This window comes from Sparus aurata, chromosome 11 (genome assembly GCF_900880675.1).
Source record: "Sparus aurata chromosome 11, fSpaAur1.1, whole genome shotgun sequence".
Lineage (NCBI taxonomy): Eukaryota > Metazoa > Chordata > Actinopteri > Spariformes > Sparidae > Sparus > Sparus aurata.
Genome location: NC_044197.1, coordinates 34,090,430 through 34,100,854, shown reverse-complemented (window position 1 = coordinate 34,100,854; position 10,425 = coordinate 34,090,430). Strand labels below are relative to the sequence as shown.

The following is a 10,425-nucleotide window of genomic DNA, read 5'->3' as shown; positions in this document are numbered from 1 at the left end:
CCATCACCAATGAGGAGATCCTGGCTCTAGGGGTGGGGGGCACATATCCTTAGAGAAATTGTGATTTTTATTCAGTTTGTAGATCGTTTGAATAAAAACTAAATCAGTTATTTTCTCTTTGATATATTGACTCTCACAGATGACACAGAAAGATGACATTGTCACCACCGAAGTCATCCAGGAGTTTCAAATGGGTCCAGAGGAGACCAAAATGGTAAGGTACTCACGAGACACGCTGAAGGTTGACTGTGGACTTTTGACATTAATGGAAGTGTAGTCTGTAGTTGTAGGATATGCTACTCTTTGATTGAATATGATTGCAATAGAATTCAATTTACAACTAGAAACATTTGCATTTTCAGCGAAAATACAGTGTGAATGCTAAAGGCTGAAGTAATTTCGGAAATCTGCTGAACGTACTGCCGAAAATGCATAAAACTATAAGAATGGTGAAAAAAAGGTGAAAAGCTGTACAGTAAGTTAAAGGCTGAAAGAGCTTAAAAAGGTGGAAAAAGGATGAAAAGGATGAAAAGCTGTAGAGTAAGTGGGCCGAAAAAGCTTAAAGACAAGGTGAAAAAAGAATGAAAAGCTGTAGAGTAAGAGGGCCGAAAAAGTTTACAAAGGTGAAAAAAGGATGAAAATGTAAACAAGTTACAGGGTGAAAGAGCTTAAAAGGGTGAAAAAAGGATGAAAAGGTGAAAAGCTGTAGAGTAAGAGGGGCGAAAAGCTTAAAAAGGCTAATAAAGGATGAAAATGTAAAAAAGTTAAAGGGTGAAAGAGCTTAAGATGGTCGCACATACGCTGGAGCAGGAGCAACCATGGAGCAAGCCAACAAGATTTCCTACATTTTTATGTATATATTGTCTATGTCAAGTAAAAGATGTGGGATCCAAATCCAGCAGAAGAGAATTCTTTCTTCAGATTTTCCAGCGGTTCTACACTCTAGCGATGATGTCACACACTCTGGCTCACGCAATACACATGCATTTTTCAGATACACACGCTGGAGAAATAGCAGAGACAGAGATAAGAATGTCCCCATAAGAATGAATGTGAAAACGCTTCCCAAACCCTTGCGATTTTTTAATAAACCGTAATGGTTATCGCCGAAATATTTGTATGTTGAGTGAGAGGATACATGGCTGAACTTGGTCATGTCGTTTTTATTTCTGTCAAGTGAGAAATGAGGGCAGAAATGCGAGAGACAAATTTGCATAAAACACTGAATATTTCAAAAAGTATAAAAGATGGAAATGAAAAAATACACACCATTATGTCCTTAAAAAGCTGAACATTTTGATATTTGAATGGTTTCAATAGCTCAAGATTTGTAGGAGAAGAAGAATGTTGAAAAACGTACGGAAGCTGGAATAGTATTAACTAGAAAAATTGCATTTCCTGCGAAAATACAGTGTAAATGCTGAAGGTCAAAGTGATTTCGGAAATCTGCTGAATGTACTGCTGAAAATGCATAAAACTGAGAATGGAGAAAAAAAGGTGAAAAGCTGTAGATTAAGAGGGATGGAAGATGTCAAAATGGTGAAAAAAGGCTAAAAAGGTGAAAAGTTAAAGGCTGAAAGAGCTTAAAAAGGTGAAAAAAGGATGACGCGCTGTAGAGTTAGAGGGCTGGAATAGGTTAAAAAGATTTAAAAAGGATGAAAAGGTGATAAGCTGTAGATTAAGCGGGCTGGAAGAGTTAAAAAATGTGGAAAAAGGTGAAAAGTTAAAGGCTGAAAGCACTTAAAAAGGTGAAAGAAGGATGAATAGGATGAAAAGAAAGATGTGGAGTAATAGAGCTGAAAAAGCTTAAAAAGGTGAAAAAGGATGAAAAGCTGTCAAGTAAGAGGGGTGAAAAAGGATGAAGTAAAAGGGCCGAAAAAGCTTAAAAAGTGATAAAGGATGGAAAGCTGTACAGTAAGAGGGCTGGAAGAGGTTAAAAAGGTGTAAAAAGGATGAAAATGTAAAAAAGTCAAAGGGTGAAAGAGCTTAAAATGGCTGCACATACGATGGAGGAGGAGCAACAATGAAGCAAGCCAACAAGATTTCCTACATTTTGTATGATACATTGTCTATGTGAAGTAAAAGATGTGGGATCAAAATCCAGCTGAAGAGAATTCTTTCTCCAGTTTTGCCAGCTGCTGTACACTCTAGCGATGATGTCACGCATTCTAGCTGGCACAATACACATGCATTCTTCAGATACACATGCTGGAGAAGTAGGGGAGCCATATGAAAATGTCCCCATAAGAATGAATGGGAAAACACCTCCCAAACTCCTGCGATTTTTGAAAAAACGGTAATGGTTATCGCCCAAATATCTATGTGGTGAGTGAGAAGAGACATGGCTGAACACGCTCATGTCCTTCTTATTTCTGTTGAGTGAGAAATGAGGGCAGAAAAGTGAGAGACAAATTAGGTACCGTCTGCTCTCCTCCAGAAATTTAGGCTCAAAATTAACATTGGGGCTTATGGGGCAGCTGCTGGACTTCTTGTTCCTCTCGGGCTTCTAAATCCAAAACTGTGAGTCCTACATCTGAAATAAGACCATCACCTGACACCCAACAAGATTTCCTACATTTCTATGCATATATTGTCTATGTCAAGTAAAAGATGTGGGATTAAAATCAAGCTGAAGACAATTTTATTTTTTTTTTCTCCCATTCTTTGAGCTGCTCCGCACCCTAGTGATGATATCACGCATTCTAGCCAACGCAATACACACCCATTTTCAAATCAGAAGCGGAGCTAAAAATCCTTTACACTATCCTTTAAACTAAAACTGTGACATTTTCAAAACCGTACAAGATTTTTAAAGACTGAATACATCGCCAATAGTTCAAGGTCTTGTGACTCTTTTAGAGATGGTGTCTCTCGCTCAAAGCATGAGGGACAAGAAGAGGTTGAAAGGCGATGAGTTTTGAAGAGGATTTGAAGCTTTTCCCATTTGATTCAATGTAAAAAAAAAAATTGGAAAAAGCTGAATTATTGAAAAAGTTGAATAGTTGAAAAGTGCAAGGTTGAAAGAGCTTAAAAAGCTGAACATGTTAATAGTTGAACGGTTTCTATAGCTGAACATATGCTGAGGTTATAGCAGAATGAAATTTGAAAAAATCCCCATAAGGATGAATGGGCAAAGTTTTGCAGAAAAAGCTGAATATTTCCAAAAGTATAAAAGATAGAAATAAGCCAAAAGTAATAGCAAGAATGTCCTTAAAAAGCTGAACATTTTGATGGTTGAATGGTTTCAATCGCTCAATATTTGTAGGAGGAGATAGGCGCCAAAAAACGTACGGAAGAAGAATAATGAATTCCAGAAGAACAATAGTGTGAATGCTGACGACTCAGCATTCACACTAATAACTAGAAAAATTGCATTTCCTGCGAAAATACAGTGTGAATGCTAAAGGCTGGAGCGAAATCTGTTGAATGTACTGCTGAAAATGCATACAACTATAAAAATGGTCAAGAATTTGCAGAAAAACCTAAATTTTTCCAAAGCTGAAAAGGCAGAAGAGCTGAAAGGTTAAAAAGAGGTTAGTCTGAAAGATCTTAAAAATGTGACAAAAGGCTGAAAAATTGTAGAGTGAAAAGTCTGGAAGAGCTTGAAATGGTGAAAAAGGATGAAAAAGTGAAATATTAAAGGTTGAAAGAGATTGAAATACCTGAACAGTTTCCCTAGGTCATAAAGCTGAATGTATGGAAAAAGCTGAAAAGGCAGAAGGATGACTATTTGAAAGAGCTGCAAAAGCTGAAAATTAATAGGGCAGAAAGAGCTTAAAAAGGTAAACAGTTTCTCTAGCTGCACATATGCTGGAGCAGTCGCAGAGCCAAAGTTGAAAATGTCCCCATAAGAATGGGGCAAAAGGATGAATGATAAGGCAGAAGGATGAATATTTTAAAAAGCTAAAAAGTAAGAGGACCGACAGAGCTTGAAAACGTGAAGAGTTTGATATCTGAAGAGTTTCTCCGGGTAAAAATAAAGCTGACTGTATGAAGAAGCTGAAACGGCAGAAAGATTAATATTTTGAAAAACTGAAAAGGCAGAAAAGCTGTAAAGTAAGAGGGCTGAAAGAGCTTAAAAAGGTGAAAAAAGGCTGAAAGGGGGCTGAAAGATTTATAAAAGTTGAACATTTTGATTGCTGAACATGAAGTTGAATGTTTGAAGGAGTTGAAAAGGCAGAAAGATCAATTATTTCTGTAGAGTGAAAAGTGAGGGCACCAGAGCGAGAGACACAACAGGTACATTCTGCTCTACTCCAGAAATTTAGGCTCAAAATTAACATAACGGCTTATGGGGGAGTTGCTGGAGTGAGTGCTTGTCGCTGTGGGGCTTCGACAGCCAAAAGTTTAAGTCATACATCTTAAATAAATAATACATTAACTGAAAGCCAACAACATTTCCTACATTTCTAGGTATATATTGTCTATGATAAGTAAAATGTGGGATCCAAATCAAGCTGAGGAGAAATTTTTCTCTAGTTTCTCTTGCTGAACATATGCTGCAGCAGCAGTAGAGCCAAAGCTGAAAATGTCCCCATAAGAATGAATGGAAAAACGCCTCCCAAACCCCTGCGATTTTTGAAAAAACGGTAACAGTTACCGCCAAAATATTAATATATTATAAAGTTGGAATGGTGTCTCTAGCTTAAGGTATGAGGGACAAGAAGAGGTTGAAAAACTATGAGTTTTGACGAGGATTTGTAGATTTTCCCATTTGATCCAATGAAAAAAATAATTTTCTAATTTTCTGAAAAAGTTGAAAGGTTAAAAAGTTGAAAATGCAAGGCTGAAAGAGCTTAACAGGTTGAACATTTAAATAGTTGAACAGTTTCTATAGCTGAAGGTATGCTGAAGTTATAGCAAAATGAAATTTGAAAAAATCCCCATAAGGATGAATGGGAAAACGCCACTCAAACTCCTGCGATTTTTGAGTAAACTGTAATAGTTATTGCCAAAATATGTATATGTCGAGTAACAGGAGACATTGCTGAACGCAGTCATGCCATTTTTATTTTTGTAGAGTGTAAAATGAGGGCAGAAAAGCGAGAGACACAACAGGTACCGTCTTCTCCTCCTCCAGAAATTTAGGCTCAAAATTAATATTGCGGCTTATGGGGATGCTGCTGGACTTCTTGTCGCTCTCTGGCTTCTAAATCCAAAACTGTAAGTCCTACATCTGAAATAAGACCATCAGCTGACACCCGACAAGATTTCCTACATTTCTATGCGTATGTTGTCTATGTCAAGTAAAAGATGTGGGATCAAAATCAAGCTGAAGAGAATTATATTCCCGTTTTTCCACCTGCTCTACACTCTGGGGTGCGGCAGTTGACGATGTCACACACTCCAGCTTCATGCAATACACAACCATTATAAAATGAGAAGAAGGGCTAAAAATCCTTCAACCTAAAACTGTGATTATTTCAAAACCGTACAAGATTTTTCAAAACTGAATACATCGCCAATAGTTCGAGGTCTTGTGACTCGCTTAAAGTTGGAATGGTGTCTCTAGCTCAAGGCATGAGGGACAGGAAGAGGTTGAAAGGCGATAAGTTTTGAAGAGGATTTGAAGATTTTCCCATTTGATTCAATGTTAAAATTTTTTTTTGAAAAGCTGAAAAGAACAAGGCTGAAAGAGCTTAAAAAGCTGAACATTTTAATAGTTAAACGGTTTCTATAGCTGATCATACGGAAGAAAAACATACAGAAGAGGAAGAATAACTTTAATAAAAATTCCAGAAGAACAGTAGTGTGATTGCTGAAGGCATTCACACTATTGTTCTTCTGGAATTAGTGTGAATAATGTGATTAGTGTTAGTTTAGGAGTTTAGGAGTTTATTTATTTAAAACAGGGACAATGCACAAAAGAACTTTAATCTCCTAAAACAAGAAAAAATTTATTGAGCCAGGTTATAGCAATTTTTGCTAGTTTCCGTCTGTAGTCCCTGGGCAGGTAAGAACAGATGAAAGAACAGCTATATTAAAATCGTTGAGATATTACAGAATAAAAAATGATGTGATGGCCATAGTATTTTAAAAGTAGTCAAAACAAACTAACAGAAACAGGGAGCGAGAGCACCAGGTCATGAAAATGCACAACAGAGCTTAGCACAACAGCACATACACTCTCTCATTTTCATCACACATTCAAACACAAGCACATACATAGATAACAGACCAACCGTCCCCATCCCCACCATTCTCTAATAACCACACTCACACACCTATTGATAACCATACACATACATACACATACTCACTTAACTCAGCAATGTGTGCAGGCTTGCTTACTCAATAACCAGCGCTTTGATAAGCATGAGAATGTGTGGGGATTTGTACATGGGATAAATTCTGTGGGAAAGGCATTCCACTGACTCATGGCCACACATGAAAAGGAAGAAGATCGAGTTACTCGTGCAGTGTTTTCAGAGCAGAGTGTAACAAACTTTTTCAGAGGGTTTTTACTTACAAGGACTTACAAGTTTTCAAAGCTCAGAATACCATATTTAGCAAGTACATGACAGTGATGGTAATGCTGTGTTTTTTTGGCAAGGATCTTGAGGCTACTTTTATACAATGATTCAAGTGGTTTTCTAACTGTTTTACATTCCTGAGACCAGGATGTGATACAGTACAAAAAATGGGGGATGATCATTGCATTTAGATATGTACTTGATGCCTCAATGGTAAGAGAGTTTCTTATGTATCTAGATTATATTTCAGTGTGTTACTCAACTTTTTGACATGCCCTTTAAAACTAAGTGTTGGTTCTAGAGTTACCCCCAGGTTTTTAAATTGCTCTACCTGTTTTATTTTTTGCCCATTTACTACAATCTCAGGATAAGTTTTAAGTTTACACCTATTAGTAAAGAACATGGTTACAGTTTTATCAATATTTAACATAAGGCATGAATTATATAACCAGTCACTAACCTTGTTCATGACCTTTGATAATTTTGTAGCCACCTCTGTTGCACTTTTCCCATGAGTATATAAAACAGTATCATCAGCATACATTATAATGTTAACATCCTTACAGACAGAAGGCAAATAATTAATGTATTTAACAGAAGAGCAGCGGCCCTAACATTGACCCTTGTGGGACTCCTAGTGTGGATGCTAGGGATGGAGATAAGTGTCGGCCACTTAAGTAAGAATTCATCCAGTTTTGTACATTTATAGAGAGATCATAATTTCTTAGTTTATGTAACAGCACCTCATGATTTACTGTGTCGAAGGCCTTTCGTAAATCAAGAAAGACTGCTCCCACCACTCCACCATGATCTAGGCTGGTTTTAATTTCCTCAAGGAAGTAGCAACAAGCTGTTTCAGTAGAATGTTTCTTTCTGAAACCAAATTGCATTTGATGTAAAAGGGACTTAGAATCCAGATGTGCAATTAGTTGTTCTGCTACGACCTTTTCCATGGCCTTTGAGATGGCTTGGAGGATGCTGATAGGGCGATAGTTGCTGACCACCTGTGTGTCGCCAGATTTATGCACAGGGGTAACTATGGCAGGCTTAAGCTCACTAGGAAAAACATTCTCATCATTAGATGTATTTATCTCTCTATAAAAGCAAGGATTCTCTGTGTGTGTGTGTTTGTGTGTTTGTGTGTATATGCCTCAAATATCTCTGCGGATCATGATCAGACTGACCTGAGACTTTCAACATGGCTGCTGCGTGTTTCAAGGGTGTGTGACTTCGCATTTGTTTGGACTGCAATGATACCGTTAATAAATTGTCATAAATGCTTTACAAATTCCGCTAGCATTGCTAACCATAGCCACCACAGTCACATGCGCACCAGAGCCAATCACTGCGGAGCCCAACGCGACCCCCCACCTTAAGAAACAAGCAGATTTGTACCTGCAGCGGTGTGAGCTGGACCGGGATTTTGCCAGCTGTTCGGTCCCATTCTGTTCGTTGCATCTAAACTGACTGTTGTGTATTAATGAGACTAAAAGAGTCCGGACCGAGTCTGTTCGGGTCTGAGTAGATCTGGAGACGCGTGGACAACAAAGTGGAATCAGAATCTGTGGATGTTCGTGTGTAGCTAGCCGCTAGCCCACACGGCCCACCTCCTGAGGCGACGGACCGGACGCACCGGCACGTCCAAAACCGGACTTAGGGTAAATAATGTCCGCCACGCTTTTTCGCGAACATTTCCCTCACGTTTGCTTTGTGTCTGGTGCAGGAAGAAACTGTAAAAACAGGCTTTTGTCACGAAAGTGTCCAAGCAGCAAATTTGGTTGTCGAGGAACAGGAAGTTGTGGGAGGAATGTAGGCGGATGAATGACAGGCAACGATGGTCGGTGTATAGACAACGATAGAGACAGTGATATTGAGAGTTGAGAGATTTGTGACATTTAGCGTGTTTGGAGTGTATAGTTAGTGTGTTATGTAGTGCTGAATGAGCATTGCCTGCATTTAAATGTAAATAGTCACATATAACTTTGTACATTTTTTAAATTTATGCACATATTTAGCAAACAACAATTTATATTTGCATTATAAGTAATAAAAAACGGTTTGTTAAACATATTTGTGGTTTTCACAGTAAAAAAATCTAACTTTTTTTACTCAGATTTTATGTTTTTTTTGTGATTTTAGGTCCACCGTGTTAATACAGTATGTCAAAATAAAAAAATAATTGTCCAGTCACACATGTGAGGTTGTGCTGAAAATAATGACACCAAGTAAATAGTTTTTATGGTGAAATATAATGGCAAAATCAAAAATAGTAAAAAACAGCCAATTATACCCTGGAATATCGGATTTCACAACAAACCTAAATATCCCTGTCGTCCCACCTTCAAACACAGCCTCATTTGGCCATCCATGAAAAAGCTACTTTACCTCTCACTTTTCTCTAGGAATATATTTTTCTTACGGGCATTGCACTAGTAATTATAACTAAAGGTAGTATTATAGATTCCTTGTGTTGTTTTAAAAATGCTGTATCAAGACCATGTATGTCTTTGGCTTTACTATTTGTCAGGGTCGAGATGATTTTTTCAACCTTTGCCGCATTAATAGGGACTAACTTAAAACCAGAAGCGTCACAGACCAAGGTCTGTGGAGGCTGAAATAGTGTGAATGCCTTCAGCATTCACACTATTTTTGTCTTCTGGAATTAGTGTGAATGCTAATGGCATTCACGCTATTGTCCTTCTGGAATTTAATCTTTTTATTATTCTTCCGTACGTATTTTAGCACGCTTCTTCTCCTACAAATCTTGAGCAACCGAAACCATTCATCCTTTTTAGGACATGATGGTGTGTATTTTTCTCATTTCTACCTTTTATACTTTTGGAAATATTCAGGTTTTTCTGCCAAATTTTTCCCATTCGTCCTTAGGGGGATTTTTTCAAATTTCATTCTGCTACAACTTCAGCATACGTTCAGCTATAGAAAACGTTCAACTATTAAAATGTTAAGCTTTTTCAGCTCTTTCAACCTTGTGCCTTTCAACTTCTTAACTTTTCAACTTTTTCAGAAATTCAGCTTTTTCCCCAAAAAAATTAACATTGAATCAAATGGAAAAAAGCTTCAAATCCTCTTCAAAACTCATCAACTTTCAACCTCTTCTTGTTCCTCATACGTTGAGCTAGAGACACCAAACTTTAAAACACCCATAAGACCTTGAACTATTGAGGATGTATTCGGTTTTTGAAAATATCGCAGTTTAAGTTTTAAGGATTTTTAGCTCCTCCTCTGATTTTATAATGGGTGTGTAGTGCGTCAGCTAGAGTGCGTGACATCATTGCTAGAGTGCGGAGCAGCTTCAACGAAGGGAGAAAAAAATTGTCTTTAGCTTGATTTTGATCCCACATCTTTTACTTGACATAGACAATATATGATAGAAATGTATGAAATATTGTTGGGTGTCAGCTGGTGGTCTTATTTCAGATGCAGGACTTAGAGTTTTGGATTTAGAAGCCCGAGAGCGACAAGAAATCCACCAGATACCCCCATAAGCTGCAAAGTTTATTTTGAGGCTAAATTTATGGAGGACAGCAGATGGTACCTGATTTGTCTCTCGCTTTTCTGCCCTCATTTCTCACTCGACAGAAATAAAACGACATGACCGAGTTCAGCCATGTATCCTCTCACTCAACATACAAATATTTTGGCGATAACCATTATAGTTTTCCGAAATCGCAGGGGTTTGGGAGGCATTTTCACATTCATTCTCATGGGGACATATTGATCTCTGTCTCTCCTGTTTCTCCAGCGTGTGTATCTGAAGAATGCGTGTGCAGTGCGTGAGCCAGAGTGCGTGACATCATCGCTAGAGTGTAGAGCAGCTTGAAAATCTGGAGAAAGAATTCTCTTCAGTTGGATTTGGATCCCACATCTTTTACTTGCATAGACAGTATATACATAGAAATGTAGGAAATATTGTTGGCTTGCTCCATGGTTG

The 10,425-nt window shown here is 37.9% G+C and overlaps 1 protein-coding gene across 1 annotated transcript in view; it reads left to right on the top strand.

Annotated features, from left to right (window-relative positions):
* The window catches only part of trappc8 (trafficking protein particle complex subunit 8), a 122,559-nt gene that overhangs the window by 87,900 nt on the left and 24,234 nt on the right, over positions 1–10,425 (top strand). Inside the window, exons 17-18 of the mRNA XM_030433738.1 lie at positions 1–32; positions 140–214. The exon at positions 1–32 is cut by the window's left edge and continues 132 nt beyond it. Of these exons, the coding sequence (XP_030289598.1) occupies positions 1–32; positions 140–214 (107 nt within the window). The remainder of the gene's footprint in view (positions 33–139; positions 215–10,425) is intronic.